A 17,105-nucleotide genomic window follows, 5' to 3' on the forward strand; every position below is an offset into this window, starting at 1 on the left:
GTATAAAAGAGACAATTTTCAGTGAAACTATAGTATTAAATTCCTGTATTATTTAATAATTCATTAATTAACTAGTTATATTGTCATTAGTTAACTAGTTACGTCACTTGCACTGTAATATAGGATTGCAGGTTTAGGTCATTAACTTTAATTTTTAAAGTAAAATGAATGTTTCTATTATAAAAAAATGCGTAGAAACGTTTTCGTTTTTTCTTTGTCTGTATTGTCTTACATTTATCTATTTTTAAACACATTATGTAAAAATATTTGGTAATTGTAAAATTATTATAATACCTTAAAGAATTTTCAAAATTGCTAAAATTTTTAAAACGACCCACAGTTTAAGAAACTCTGATATAGAGGAAAGATCTACTGCGTACTGAGAAACAAAACTTTTCCTAAAATTTACAGAGCAGCGTACTGGCGCATCTACACGAGAAGACAATGTTGCTCAGCGACGCAATTTAGTCCCATCTGCAGATATGTCGCCTAATAATATTTCGTCTACATAATGGGTGATTTTGTTTCTAAGGCACTTTGAGCTAATAAGCCAATCAAAGACGTCAAAGTAGATACGTGATATGATTCCAATAGGAGATCTTCATCGATCTTACAACAAACTTCATAACTTGCAAAGTGTTCAATGCCTTCATTTTTTTCTTAACTTTTAAAATAATTTGTAATAATAGTAATATTAGTAACAATAAAAAAGGAGGTTTAATAGCTGATAGAAAGAAATACTGATTAAAAATGGCGAGGGCAATGCAAAATACGAAAAATAAATAATATTAATAAAGAATAATGAATTAATAATGAAACATATATCTAAATTTACTAACATTATACAAATTGAATTCAATTACGAGTACAAGCTGTAATTCCCTGAAAACAATGCCAAGCCCAAACTTTCTTAATTAATAGACATTTGTGCAGACAGAAATGTGTATGGCTAAATACAAGTGAAATTAATGTAAAGCACAAATAAAGAAATTAACCAAATAATGAACATCATATGCATTATTAACTCACCAATGAATAACTAAAAATTGCTAGTTTCCTTTAGAGGAAGAAAGATTGTTACGAGATAAACCGATTACAATGGAAAAAGGAATATTTAATTTAAATGTTGAATAGCATTTCGTGTAATTTCTTGTCTTTCGATTATAACGAGACAAACGCAATATAGAAAGGATGAGTTATGGAAAAGAGCTTTTTCAGCATTTCAAAATTTATAAATGTTTAATTAGATATTTGCAGAAGGAATTATGTATATATTAGAATATTCCTTCTGACATTGCAACATAACTTAAGAACAGCAAACGTAATTGAAGTAGATGGAGTGGAATACTTATAATGGAAATCTAATACTTATAATGGAATTTAAATGGAGAACTACATTTTCGAGCATCATTATTACAAATATGGAATTTTATTTCAGACTGAAGTTTATTGCTCGCATTATTATTACTTTTTTCGGATTAGGAGGATTAAATTGGGTAAGGATGCAACAAAATTCAATCTTAAATTAAAAAGGAGTAGTAACTGCCTTTATCAAAATATGTCAACAACTACCCATTCATTTCTGCTTGAGAAATATTATTTATGACACTTTGAAAAGGATGTCTCTTTTCATACTCACAATACACGTTGAGTTCCCATCTATCTTCTAAGGCACTGTCTGGAGTTTCAGGATTGTGAGCTCTACAGATTAAAGTTTTTCCATGTTCTTCACTCATAGGACGGAATCGCAATCGACTCATAGTGGAATTTCCATCGCCGGAAATTGTTTCTTTGGCCATGGCATTGAGAGATTCCTGGCCAATCAACCACCATAATCTCGCAGGGGGTCTTGATCCGAATGTCTGACATACTATCTCAAGCTCTTCACCAGAGGACAACGGTCTTCGTGGAGTAATAATTTTCACTTCTTGTGGACCAACTGTAAGTACACATTAATAGAAATGCACACATTTAACCACACAAAGGTTATTTATAAAAATGCTTTACTATTAGTTCTGAAAACAAATTTGATCATTGTAATAATAATATAATTTGTAATAATGATATAATATTAGGCAGTAGTCGTTAGGAAAATAACCTGTGACATTTAAATCAACTGTTCATTGAGAAATTAGAGCAGTTATAATGAGGTAACCATAGATCTTCGTCAAAGTTGAGATTTACAGAGTAAAATAATTTTGTTTCTAAAACTGGACACTGAATGATTTTTAAGTGAAATATAATTCACAAGTGCAATATAAATACAGTTACCTCTTACTAAATAATATAAATCAGTCCACTGTTGAATGTTATCAGTGATCTGTGTTTATGATGCTTTAGTTTTGTGTACTGTACAGAATATTCTATTCATTTACAGATAGTTTGTAGAACATAATGGGAGTCTAAAGGGTATGGCATATACAGAAATAAGACATTGCCCTCTCTCCGAATAAAAACCAGGATCTCTTGTTGCTGGAGTGATACGTTACTATTGCATCACAAGAGAAAGTGGCAGAAATATCTTAGTTCTTAACACGACACACCTTCAATATATATTTTAAGTTTCATATTAAAAGATTTCTGTTGAAAAAAACTCAGTCAGTTGTTTTCTTTGAGATCATTGCTTGGGAATGTGTGATCAGGTATAATCAAATACATCTCGCAGAACGACAATATTTGAAAAAGGTGCTATGAGCAAACAACAAAATTTATGGCAAAATCAATAAATGGAACAACGAGAGAAATAGAAACAGCGTTAGCTGCTGAAGAAATTCACATGTCCGAAAATAAGAAAACATTGTTAAAAGATGACATCCCGTTATGCACTGGTGTCAAAAGTTGTCTTTGGAAATATAAAATAAATTTCCATGCATTCTACTAATTTATTCTTTTTATGAAATGAACAAAACGTGAACCTAATTGTTATTATTTATCCTAATTTAATTAACCTGTTTCTAAAATTCAAACAATGTCAGCATATTATCCAAAGCAATGATGAGCGTTTTTTCATTAACTTCAAACTACCACATCTGAAATCCAATGCAACATTTCAATGCTTATCAAGACAAGGTTCTGTCGTATAATTTGGTAGAATTTTTAACAGGGAGAGCTGTAGAACGTTTAAAAGTAAGAAAAGTATTTACGAAAATGGCAAGCCGGTTGAACATTTCAAGACAGAAAAGGCATTTCGCTTTCATATTGTTGCCAGAAGCGGAACATTCTTGCAGAAGAAGAATTACTGCTTTTCAAAACTGGTTTGAATCAACGACTGGCAATCACAGAAAGAATTTGAATACTAGGAAGCATGGAGTTTGTAGCCACCACAGTTAAAGAAATCTTCCTACTTCAATTTTTGTGAGAAATACCGTTTTTGGAAACGATATTGTCTTTTCACATACATACGTATATGTTATATATATATTCATATAAAAATTCTTTGGGAAATTCTGTAATGTATCAGCAGCAAACCATGTTTTCATGTCATCACGGATAATTATCTTCTCGAAGGATTACTGGAAAAAAGGCAAGAAACAATAGATTGTGCAGTGCTGATCTCATAAAAAGCATGATTCGCTTGAACTGCTGCAGAAGCAGCAAAACTGTTAGGGAACTTGTCTACGATGTACCGCTTTTGTTTAACAGTCGAGTTTCTGTTTTAGCATGTAATTGTAAATTTCATTTCGAAAATTGATTTTTTGTAAAGCGGTTTGTTAATTTTTTTTCCATCGGATTTGATTTGCTTTTCGATTGATCTTTGCTTAACGATTTCTTCAATTTTACTACCAAGAAATTTGTTTGTGTTTTTTTTTAAATACCAACATGAATATGTGTTTTCAAGAAGTTTAAATGAAAGAAATGGAAAGTGTGCTTTAGTTACCATTCCTTACAATATCGTACGCACTTGTGTCACTTATGAGAAACGTTTTAAGCAGAAACGATAGATTTACAGACAATTTTGCGACTTCAGTTTTGTTATAGTAAAAATACAGCAATTTCTAATAAGCTGTTATTAGCCATATTTTAACTTTTTTTACATATTGTGATTGTTGATACATTTACTCCTAATCATTGAATATACATGATAATATAGTAAATTAATAAACTAACGGTAGATTAAATTAATTGTAGTTATAATACAAAATATAAAGCCACATAAATAAAAATACCGTTAAAATACATCCCACTAAGTAAGCTATGAAAGTACAAGTCACTATCTAAAAGGGAATACACATTTTTGCGCTGGGAAGGATTATTATCCGAAAATATAATTGCATTATATATTTTCAGTTAAACTGAATTAACTCCCATTTCGTATTTTCCTTCATTGAAATTCATTTGTTATTGATCACGAAATAAATAATGTACAAATATTTTCCAGAGACAATTGTATACTTTCCTTAAAGGATCTTAATACTTATAATACAATATAATATTTTCTGAAGTAAAAAATATATATCTCTCTTTTATGACACTTACTGAAGCAAATATTACCTTTGTATAATGTTTTATATTACATGCATTCGTATAAAATTTTTTGATACATTGTAAAATGTTTTTGTCTTGAAAGAAGTAAAAACATAAAAAACACGAAAACACTGCTAGAAGAGTTTTGGAAGAGAACTTTCCCTACAGGAAGTAGATGCAACTTTTCTTCCAGGATAAAAGACTTTTATTTCTTTAAAATTTAATAAAATTGCAATTTAATTACCTTTAAAGTTACCAAGCTGGAACTTAATGTTCTAAAACTTTTCCTTGAAAGGAAAAATTACCTTTTGAAGACATTACTTTGCAGTTAGAAGCTTTCTAGAATAATTTACAAAATGTGGAAATATTTAAATGTTTAAATATACAGTAGATTTTTGTCATTTATTAGAACAAAATCTGATATAGATCACATATTTTACATAAATAACTAATAGAAAAGCAATGAGAGAAAAATCAATAATTTAAATTTTTCAAGTCTTAAATGTCACCTTAAATTAAATAATAATAATTCAGATGCTTCAGATTTTTTTTTTACCAATTGCTTCACTTTTTTGATTTACGTTAAAGGAAAAAAAATATGCGAACGCAGCCACAACATTCTTTTAGGAGCAGAACATTATAACTGAAGTAATTTAATAATTTAAGTAGTCATTGTTTATTGATACATAACGTCCATACATAACTGAATTAAATGCTTTTAGTCCAACTATTTAATAATTTAATTATTTTAATTCTAATTCTTATAACTCCTGATTTATCATGTTCACAAACACTACATAATGTTTTACTTCACTTCTGAAATTAATAAATCTACCAATTCAAATTAATGGTCCTCAAATTTCTGATTAACTATTTCCATACGATAATCGAGTTGTATTCAGGATCCTCCAAAGTGTCTTTTCAACAAGTAATACTCTTCCATTCTTTCTTTTATACAACATAAATAAAATAAAAGTATGTTCCAATTTCTGAAACATTCTAATCCTATCTGCCCTTAGTTCCTTTGTAGGAAAGAAAACTCAATGATGACAATAAATCAAACTATAAATTTATAAAACTAATTTCAGAGTATTAATATGTAGAATATTTAAATATTAATAAAAACTTAAATAATTTGAACTTGAAAACTTGAGTTCAGCAAGGGAACGCGGTTACTACATACGTTTAATTTTATTTTCCATTCTTTAACCGATGCAGCTCTTTGTAAAATTTATCAAGTACATTAATATAAACAATTGTTCGTTTCTGAACTAGACGGATTTCTGTTCTGAAACTAGTTGATTTCTGAAACTGATTAAATGATATGTTTAAAGGGAAAGTCAAACCAATATCTATACAGGGAAAAAAAAAAAAAACATGCAGTGATTTAAAAATGCTCTGAAGATAAGGTGGTATAAATGAAAAAAGGTAAGGTAAAAAGAGATTATGATACCTAGATAATAATTATATTTACAGCCTTATTTATGCAATATATGCATGTATCTTTATTCACAAATGCTCGACCTTTGTTAATACAGTTGTAGTTTTACTTTAACATTTCATTTACAAATTCAGCAATTTGTTACCTTGTCTCATTTTATTTAATTGTGCCACACTGTTTTCTCACAGTAATACTTGTAATTTACAATTAATTACATATTTGCGGCTATATTTTATGTGAAAGTGGTATATAATTTTGTAAAAGAAATCCGTAATCCTTAAAAGTTGACAAGAAGTACTAAGACCTGCATTTAATTAAAACGAATGTTTAAGTAATTAGTTTCGAAATTTTAAAAACCAGAATAAGTTCTTTTTTTCTTTTTTCCGGAAGAGAGATAGTTAACAGGATCAAAAGTAATTATATTATTATATTTGGGTTCTTTAATTCAGTTAATCTCCGTCGTTCGCCATAAAAGTGATTCCTGAGTAAATGTCGCTGTGTGGAACATTTGTACAAGAATTATACTTCTTATTTACAAATAAGTGCAACGTTCTACTACGCCGTTTATTTTCAGTGTTAAAAGCTTTTAATTTGCGTTTAAAATGTAATCAGTTTCTTTGCAGCAAAACATATTTTGAAACTTTGTGTCCCACAACAGCGACATAATTGTTTTAATAATAGTACCGTTCATGCAACTAACAGCAGTATACCACAATTCTTTCAATTTATTCAAATCTGCTTTCCCTTTAAATTTCCATCAAGAGATCTATCCTGCAAAAGTTAGCAAAAGTTATTCAACTTTCACGCACAACATTCATCAAACCTCAAACAAGATAAATTATGATATTCAAATGCAGATGTTTTATTAAAGAGTTTGTAAATTGAGAAAATGTTCTATATCTTCCCGAGTACATTAATTAAACTCCAGAGCTTCTCATCTGAAGGACATTAAATTTCACAGACCACACACACAGGAAGGTGAGTGAAAATCTCCGACGAGCAATAATCTGCAAAGCAGCCACTTCCAAATGCGGATAATCTGAGGAAGTGCTAATTGCCCTGGAAAGTCATCAAATCAAGGGTTTCAGCGGAATTTGAGGACTTCAGAATTTTACGAGAGGAACTTTGTAGATTGCATGGCAAATTGGAACGGAATTTCCCGCACGAAATTCGCTTTAAACAGGATATCAAAAGTTAATGCACGCTAGCTTTGTCCACAGTTTCATGTGTGATTTGTCTGAAGGAATTTAAAGGGATATCTTACAGTAAGGCATTCGGATGCGGTTACGAAAACCGGTGTCTCTGAAACTATTTCTCATGCAACAGAAGAAATTTCCTTGTCTGTTTTGTACTAGAGAACTATTGTTCAGTACTATCAGCCTCAGCATGGGAAATATGAAACACGAATACAAATTTATATATGATATATACGTAACTATAACTGTTTCTAATATAATGGAATAATGCATGTTTATACGAGATATGAAACACGAATACAAATTTATATATGATATATACGTAATTATAACTGTACCTAATATAATGGAATAATGCATGTTTATAATATATTCATAATAAATACGTCCATAATGGAGTTAATTCATTCATTAATTGGTACTTTGGAAAACTGAAATGGAAATCTCAATTTGTATTTAAAAATATTAAGAAATTTCAGCTTGTACTCTAACAATTTTATATGCAATTTGTATGTAAATTTTTCATCACATTAATATTCTCTTATTAAATAAATTATCATCATAATCGGAGAAAATATTTCGCAAAATGTTTTTGTTCTATTCAGATGGACAAGAACTTGTATACGATTTTTTTTCTTTTCAATTAATTAAATATTCCGTATTTTAACTTGTTATATTTAATTTTAATTCTCTATTTCTAACTAAGTAGGCAGGTTATTATATTCGCATTACAAAAATATACATTTTATCATTTTGGCAACATTGGAAATATTTTGACAACGTTTTATGCACAAAATGCTTTAGTTTAATTTGAAAGGTGTTTTCTAACTTATCATTTCATATATGTGCATTATATTAGAAAGACCAGCTTATTCTGCTTAAATTCATTATATCTACTCTATCAATTCAAATATAATAAAAATAACACACCATATTTTTAACATAAATGTGATTTCACAGTTATGAATATTCAGGGTGAAGTAAGCGTTGTAAAATTCAAATGAAAATATGATGAATTTTATTCGAAACGATTATCGAAGTGGCGGTGTTAATTTTTCCTTTAATTATATACATTGCATATTATCATACAGAGCGAAAATATTTCAGTTAGGTCATAAAACTCCCTGTGTGAAATGTAACATTCTTTAAGTTCATAAAATTAGGAAACATTATGTTCTCTCCTTGTATATTTAGTTTTAGATAACGTTTTCCGTTTTAGCAACCAATGAAGTGCTTTTTCCTTATTATGATAAAGAAATCTCCAATATACATCTGATATCTTATATCAGATGTATATATATATATATGTTTACTTCTACAAAATGCTATAACTCTGGATGCAAATATAAACGTACTTACGACTCAGATCGATAGTAATCGAACTCGAAACGGGAACTGTAAGATTGGTATTGGATGCTTGGCAAGTGAGCGTGGCCAAGAGATCCTCCCTTTGAAGATTCAGCAAAACAAGCTCATTTTTCACTTGGCCACGACCCAGTACCGTGTAAGAATCATCCAGTAGTGTTGATCCTTTCCACCAAGACAGAACAGGAGTCGGACGACCTTTTGTAAACAATAATAATAATAATAATAATAATAATAATTTAATAATAATAATTTAATAATGATAATAACAATAATATACTGAAATTTCTAACAAATGTGTATTTTCAAATTAATAATGTAATCCTATCGTGTAAATTAAAAAAAAAAAAAAAAAAAAAAAAAAAAAAAAAACTTGGAAATATATTTTTTCTAGAAATTTCCCTGGTTTCTAATGATTCTAAAGTTTCTAATTTTCGAAGCTATTTTTTTTATTGTTTCCATCAAAAGGAAAATTTCTGGCAACAGCCTAAAGTTACATCATTTTTAAATAATCAAAAGCGATTGTTCAGAATATTCTTCAAATTATGGTTAGGATATAATATAACGTATTAAGAATATTCCACAAAATATATCGTTTCAAAATAAATTCTAAACTTCACCTAAATTCGGATACCAATAGTGAGCTTCAGGTAACTAGGAGAACAAAGGTCTTATAAATGATTTTTAGCAATATGAACTTTAATCTAAAAGATGCATTATTTTGCACATAATCATGGACCTTGTGATGCAGTAATTAAAACTTCAGAAGCCATCCCTCTGCTATTTACGTAATTTAGAAAGATTATATTTCTCATACCCTGCTTTATTATAAGATGTAAAAATGTAAAAACAAAATTATTATAATTTAGAACTATTTATGTAGAAGAGAAAGCTCAATAATAGCTAAAATACTCTGCCATACGCATGTGACGATTTTTTTTTCTTCTTTATATTTTTAATTTTATATTTGATTACTTTCTTTCCTACACCTAAGACTAAACAAATTAAGAAGTCTTCATTTTAAATTTTGCTAAGGATAACCAGAATCATTTCTGAATCTATGGAATTTCTTTTTTACGTGTTTCGATATTCAGAATTTATAAAATTTTTGTGAAATTTTGCACGCTTACCTTTTAAATTTTTATTATCAAAACCATTAATGAAATTATTTATATGTTATTGCAAAAGCAGCAATTAAAATTTAACGAACATTCAAAGATCCAGCTTATTAAGATCAACCCAATAATAAATGCAGCGTTTCATTAAGCCTTTCTGCCACCTTATAAATATTTATTCTTAAAGTACACCTTATAAATCAGTGAAAGCATGTTAATTTTAATTTTAGAAACTGTTTTTCATTAATAATGTTTTGGGAAGGATAGAAATCACCAATCACTCTTTATTTTTCACTACAAAAAATTAACAATTTGGCATTTAAAATTTTACTAACGCTTTCTGTACGAACAAATTATAAAATACGTAATTAAGTGGAATTTTCTTCACAGTAAGAGCTTTAAATAAATGAGACTGAGTAGTTGGAAGTTGGAGCAATATAATTAATAAAGTGATAATAATCAAATACCTGATTGAAACTAAAGCATGAGAACAGATTTAATGGATTTTATATAATAGCATCATAAACTGATAAAGTTAAAACTGTTTTGGCAGGCATGTGCATTTTGTGAGCTAAACTAAACAAATGCCAAGGAGAACTATAACATATTGAAAGAAAATATGTCTATGGACTGATTAGCTATTGTTATGCAAATCTAATAAGGAAACGAATCAGCTAATCAGTAGTTTTATATAAGATGGATAAAATTGTGATTTTTTTAATTGAAACATAATTATTATTAAAGATGGCCTTCAATAACTAGAATTTAATTTTAGGTTGATGATAAAACAACGATTTATTAAGCATTAAGTATAAGATACAAATACTGCAGAGATACCAGTGGAAGATAATAGGGTATGTAAAAGGTACTCTGGCGAGGCATTTGTCTCAAAAAGAAATATTTTAAGGTGACTTGTCGACTAAATTAAACTGCAAAATATATACTGATTTAACACTGCGTTTAATGTGTACTAGATGCAAAATGTTAACGCATCGGAAAAGAGTAGGCATAAATTCCTAATTAACAATATTTGTATTACATTGCACGTATATCTTGAACAAGTTAAAACAAATTGTGATCTTAAAAATTAAAATTAAATTAACAAATTAGTAAACACAACCGTGAAAAATAAACGCATGAAGTACTGTAGATAGAAATGCGTAAAAACACGAAAATCAAAATATGAATCTCACTCGTTTTCCGCTTCAAACAGAACTTGTAAAGGCGTAAGTGTGTTATGGCGCGAATTTTAATTACTAATATGTGATTCAGGTCATTATTATTCTAATATTTTTATTTGTATTCATGTGTATTTTAATCTGGAAAAAAAGTATTCTTAAGCTCTTAAGGTTTTATTTAACTCATTATTCTTGAGTAGGAATTGTAACAAAGGCGAGAGACGGTTGCGAGGACACACATCTGGTTTATGGCCTTTCCAACAATGAAGGTAGTAGGGTATGTGTGTCGCCCTTTAGCTAATGCGTGTGAAACGGAAATCGTTTTTCATGTCGCTTTGTTGAAGTTTGCTGTTTTGCGAACTTCAAGACAGTGGGAGGTGTACTAAGTTAGATAATTGGATTCTCTTGGAGCTTATTTTCCGCTTGTTAGTTGGGGGGTCTACTTTTTCTCACGTTATGTGTGCAGATGTTTTTCGGATTGCATTGTCAGATTTTCTGGTGTTTGATTCGTAATGGGTGTGTCATTTTCTCAATTTAGATAACATAAAATTCCGGGATTGGTAAGATTTAATTTTATGATTTTGTTGAAAGCCTATGAACTCACAGAGGCGGAGAAACCGAGTTTTCCTGGGTGCTTGCACCAGACTAGAGTTCATTCTAATTCTGTTTCCTGAGTCTTTCAAGCTAAGAGTAAGAAGAGGAGTGGGGGCTTGACCCCTTGCGGGTCTTGCTCTCGCGGGCGCCGCCTATTGCGTCGGATTTGGAGACATTTGAGTTGCGAAGATGTAAGGCAGTAAAAGAAAAAGTTCGGTGCGGCTTTACCTTCTGCGGGGGGGCTTGCGACTCGGTCTGAGGCGAGGTTTCTAGCCGCTTTCCCGCTGATGAGAATTTGTTCGCACGGAGAGAGTGCTCTACGCACAATTTGATTTTACCGTTTCATCGTGTATTTAGTGATCTTTGAATTGTCATGTTAGAGGCTTTCCAGTTAGAATTGTTCGTCATAGACAGGAGAGATTGGTTACAACTTAGAAGTTTGTGCCAAAAGTGCTCTACCCAAAATTTAGTTTCGCCGCTTCTTCGTGTATTTTGGAGAACTTAATAGTCATGTTTGAGACATTCCAGTTGAAGAAATTTGTCATGAGATACAGATTTGTTCCAGAAGGAGGTATCATGCTTCCCTTGTTCCTGAGATCAATGGACGCTTCTGAAAGTGTTTTGACAGAAAAAAGATTGGACACTAAACATCTTTTCTTTCGCCAATTGTCTCTCACTTAATGGACATATTATATCCTGAATCAATGGACGCTTCTGAAAGTGTTTTGAAAAAAAAATTGTTTTAGCTCATTTCGAAGTGGATTGGACACTAAAGATTCTTAAAGTGGATTGGACACTTTCTTGTTTACGGGTAAATTCTGTGTGTAACCTGCTTCAGTTCTGTTTTTGTTGGATTCATTTTGGCTATTTTCAGAATTTGATTCTTTTTTTGGTTTGAGCTTGAATTGCTTTTGAATTTGATTTTTTTAAGAGTTATTTTTGTTTTCTTGAAAGAATTTCTTGAAAGAATCCAGAAAAACTGTCTTCCATCTGTGAGGGATTTTTAAATTTGTCTACCTCTCTATCTTTTCAAATTACTTAAACGGAAATTGTTTATTTTATATATGTAAACTACTAAATGATTAGAATATTTTGAATAATGACTAATTAATTTAAAGTCTGTAAAGGAAGGTTTAAAGATTTGTTTTAACGGCTTAATTAGTGAGCTATTGAACGTCAAAAATAGTAAACTTAATTAATATGAGTATGTTAATTTTGGAATGAGATATGTGTTATTTTCCATCTTAAGGTATATTAATTTTTGTAAGCTGTAAATGCGTGTGACATTATGTGTTATTTTGCTTAGAAAAATATGTATTGCTGATCAGTTATCCATTATTTAATTATATAATATATTCAAGAATTTAATAAATGTGTGTTTAAAATTTAATTGCATTTGTGTATTTATGTAGCGTATAATTTACTGTGGTCTGTCATGTCCCTCAATTTGTTTGAGCCGGGAGGCTTTTAAGAAACATGGAGTTTAATTGAATTTGGAGTTATTGATTTTCCCTTTACATAGGTTACTCACAACGCAAACCTTAAACGTTAAATTGTACTACCACTATACGATTGATTGATAGATATGATATACGATTGTTTATTTGATTGATTTTTGATATATATTATGAATTTGAATGTTTCATATATATTTTTTTGAGTTAGTTTTGTACGGCACCATGAATCCAAGTTTAAAGTTAAAAGTATTAAAAAACATAAAATTTTCAGATATAACAAGTGTTTGAAACACTAAACTCGGTCTATTAATGTGTTCCGAATACATGTTTAGTTCCTGTAGATAATTTGAGACTTAAAACCGTTTTAAACAAATTTCCGGTTTTGATTAAGCTCGCGGAGCATCTCATATATCGCGGAGCATCTCTCTCTCTCTCTCTCTGTATATATATATATATACAAATTAAATTTTAATTCCAAATAGAATGTCCAAATTAAACTTTAATAAAATTCAAGTCAATTTAACTCGAAGATTAGAAAAATAAATTTAAGAAGTAGATTAGAAAAATACCCTGACACGACTCTGATCCCTAAGAAAATACTGTAAGAATATTGAAAAAATATCTGAATATGTTTTGAAGAGTATTTACAATAAACCCAAATTACCTAAAAAATCAAATACATAGCTAAAAACACATTCACAAAAATGTTAAACGCATTTACAAAAATGTTTTTACAGTAAAAGAAAATTTTACACATTCAAATTTCGTCGTGTGAGGTATAAAATAAACAACAGCAACAAATTTCGAAGTCTTTTCGTTGTAACCGTAACCGAGAGGGCTCTATTGCTTTAAATCTCGAGTGCATACCTTCAAACAACAGCATTTGAAATTTAATTTCGATTGGTTAGAGCGGATAGGCCACTAGGAGTTTAACGGGAAAGTTTACTTATGCCCACCTTGCATATGATTCTATAACATGGCATGTAAAAATATTAGACAATATCTAATTGGAATTTAAAGTATCTCTCATTAATAGAATGTATTTTTGTTAATTTTTAAACAGCATTTTTAAGAAGCTAGATTTTTAAATATTCTAATCTTAATAAAATTAAAAGCATTTACATGTGAAAAAAATAAATTAAGATTATACATTAATGACTAATTATAAAATAATAAATTAAATATTAATCATGCCTCCAGCTGCTTCACAAACAAGGCTGACAGTAGCACCTTCTTCATAAGGTCCAATGAGTCCTGTTAAAGTGTTGTTCTTGCCATCTTTGATAGTAAGGCTCTTAGGTGGTACTAAAAAATAAAAGAACTGTATAAACTTTAAAGTAGTTTTCTTTACTGCTTTAAAAATAGAAAATTTCAAATTAAAAATTTCAGGCAGTGTTACGCATTTCAAGTTAAGTAGAAAGTTATTTTAAACTACTAATTCCTTGACTTTAGCCACGAAGCGATATATATTACTCGTATGTTATACGTAACATAGTCATGTTTTCTTCCATGAGAACATTGAGGCATAACGGAACTTTCAAATGTCTTAATAAAAATATTTAAAGCAATAATATTTTCAATCATTTTAGTTGTTTTAAAATGAGCATTTAAAAAGCCAATAATTCTTTTATACTTTGTAAAAATAATGTGATAATTTTTATGTATGATATAAATGTACAGTAAGCGCAAAATTTATCCCTCCTTCAAATCGTCAGACTTTCTGCTTTTCCGTTCCTCTGCAGAAAATAGATTTAATACTAATTTTAAACATCTTGAACATTGAACTCTTGACTTTTAAGTATTAGAGACTATTATTATTTCGCCCACCAGTACCCGAGCGGTGCAATCGCCGAAGACTGGTAGTTCGGTCCGAATTTCGAATCCCGTGAACGGGCTGGCTGCATGGGCGTTTTCGTGGTTTTCCCCATGTGTAACGTGTATACCAGCCAGTTTACCTTAGAAAGTCCTCCACGAAGGCATCCCTTCCCTTAGGCAGATAGCCCTAGTGTGCTTTGCCGTATTCTCAGTACAACATACACCATTATTTTTCCAGACCATACAATGTGATGAATCAACAGCTTTCTCACCAGATTTCAAAACTCACAGCTACCATGCGCTAACTGGAATGTGCTACCACTTACTTCACAGCGGCAGTCACAAGAGATGCAAAAAGTTTTTATACTTCAACTTAAGAGAGGCCCACATCGGCCGAGCGGTAAAATCGCTGAACATTTGTAGTTCGGTCCAAGCATCGAATCCCGCGAACGGGCTGGCTGCATGGGTGTTTTCGTGGTTTTCCCTACGTGTAACAAGTATAAGAGCCAGCAAGTCCTTCACGACGGCATCTCTCCTTTTAGGCAGATAGGCCTCGTGTGCCTACGGAGCTATGGGAATATGTGAAAGGGAACTAGTCATTCCTCGCGTACAGTCGACACAACACAAGCTCCTCCTAGGCGCACCAGCGACCGAGCGGTAAAGTTGCTGAACACTGGTAGTTCGGTCCGAGGTTCGAATCCCGCGAACGAGCTGGCTGTATGGGTCTTTTCGTGGTTTTCCCCATGTGTAACGTGTACACGAGCCATTTTTCCTTAGAAAGTCCTCCACGAAGGCATCCCTCCCCTTAGGCAGATAGCCTAGTGTGCTTTGCCATAATTAAATAAACCAAACCAAATCATTAAGAGACTTAACAAATCCAAGGGATATTAAATTACCGTCCACTGCACTTCCGGGCCCACTAGTGGCCGAGCGGTAAAATAGCTGAACACTGGTAGTTCGGTCCGAGGTTCGATTCCCACGAAAGCGCTCGCTGCATGGGCTTTTTTGTGGTTTTCCCCAAGTGTAACTGTATACTAGCAAGTTTCACTTACAGCCCTCCACGAAGGCTTTCCTCCTCTTAGGCAGATAGCCCTCGAGTGCTGTACCATAATCAAATAAACCAGACCACTGCCTTCAGCTCTGGGTCAGATGAAGAAGTTATTACTTTTTACGGAGCAGGATATTTGAAAAATTAACTATGCCTTTCCTGGATTCGAACTCAAATCACCAGCTGAACGTTTCAACCACTTTTACAACGAGAGGACGCATGAGGATGCAATAATTTCTTAAAGACTTTCCATGCGTTTACATAATCTGCGTATTTCGTTGCATTTTCACAGTATAGTTTTTCTTGAATACAATATTCTGAAACCTTTTCTGGAGCAATACGTGACCTATCAGTCTATGATAATCGATAGACTTTAAAATGTTTTTGACAATACACCGAAATAAAAATAAACAATTTTCGCAATTAAATAATTCAAGAAACTAAGTTCTTTGCCAGATATTCGGTTTATCTATTTTTACTCGATTTTTTCGAGTCAAACATTGGCTGATATATTATTATTTTTCAAAAACATTTATTAATCATCAAACGAGGACACATTCAAGAAAACTTTTTAAAAAATCTAATTTACTATTAAGCATGCATAACATAAAAGCTAATCATCTAAACATTTTTGGCTGCAAAAAATTTTTGGTGACTTTCAGATTTCCCAACCATTCACCATTGCAAATTTAAAATTAAAAGAATTTTTTAATGAATACGATTAAAGGAGATGATAAAAAATACACAAAAATGCCGATGAGAAAACTTATAATAAAATAACATTAATAAATCGAACAAGGACAAATGATTAAAAACAAAATTTTAAAATAAAAATATAAAATAATTTTGAAATGCAGAAAATAATGGACTAAGGGAAATTTTATACTAAGCTGTCAAACGAAAACAAAGTATAAAAACATAAAACAAAAATTAAATGATGAAGATAAATTTTATAACAAGGATTCAAACGAGGGCAAATTGTAAATTTCTCGTAAAAGATGTATTAAAATTGAAGAATGAGGGAAACTGAAAATGCATATAAAAAAGAGCAATAGAACAAAAACAACAAAAATAGTTGCACCGAAAACGGGACGTCCTTAATTAAAAAGAAGAAGAAGAAGAATAAGAGTATTAGATTTTTGTTCAGCTAAACGCTTCAAAAGTATTTTCTTGAAAATAACATTTATAACGTCTTTCGAGTTGACCGAGTTGGAAGGGCTCATTTTGCATTTCTATTCTTGTTTACACTGTCTAACTGCTACGTGACAAAACGCACTGCCATGCCTTTGTCGTCTTGGAACCATTAGTAAAAATACCCTTTGAATAAGAGTCCAAAGGTGTAAACGTGATATCGTTGGTTAAAGGATAATACGTCAGATGTCGGTCTGAGGATCTCCCACAACGGAACTCTGGAGAAAACTTTGGTTCGCCG

General features: G+C 30.9%; 1 protein-coding gene across 3 annotated transcripts in view; it reads right to left on the minus strand.

Moving 5' to 3' along the window:
• Positions 1 to 17,105, minus strand: part of LOC118191245 (contactin-5-like) — a 554,648-nt gene that overhangs the window by 195,525 nt on the left and 342,018 nt on the right. For all 3 annotated transcript variants that reach the window (XM_085813861.1, XM_085813860.1, XM_085813862.1), the window contains exons 3-5: positions 14,005 to 14,115; positions 8,461 to 8,664; positions 1,640 to 1,939 (exon numbers count right to left, since the gene is read on the minus strand). In XM_085813861.1, the coding sequence (XP_085669987.1) occupies positions 1,640 to 1,939; positions 8,461 to 8,664; positions 14,005 to 14,115 (615 nt within the window). The remainder of the gene's footprint in view (positions 1 to 1,639; positions 1,940 to 8,460; positions 8,665 to 14,004; positions 14,116 to 17,105) is intronic.

Source organism: Stegodyphus dumicola, chromosome 3, assembly GCF_044657685.1.
Source record: "Stegodyphus dumicola isolate Sdum_Otavi_A_Nest chromosome 3, ASM4465768v1".
Lineage (NCBI taxonomy): Eukaryota > Metazoa > Arthropoda > Arachnida > Araneae > Eresidae > Stegodyphus > Stegodyphus dumicola.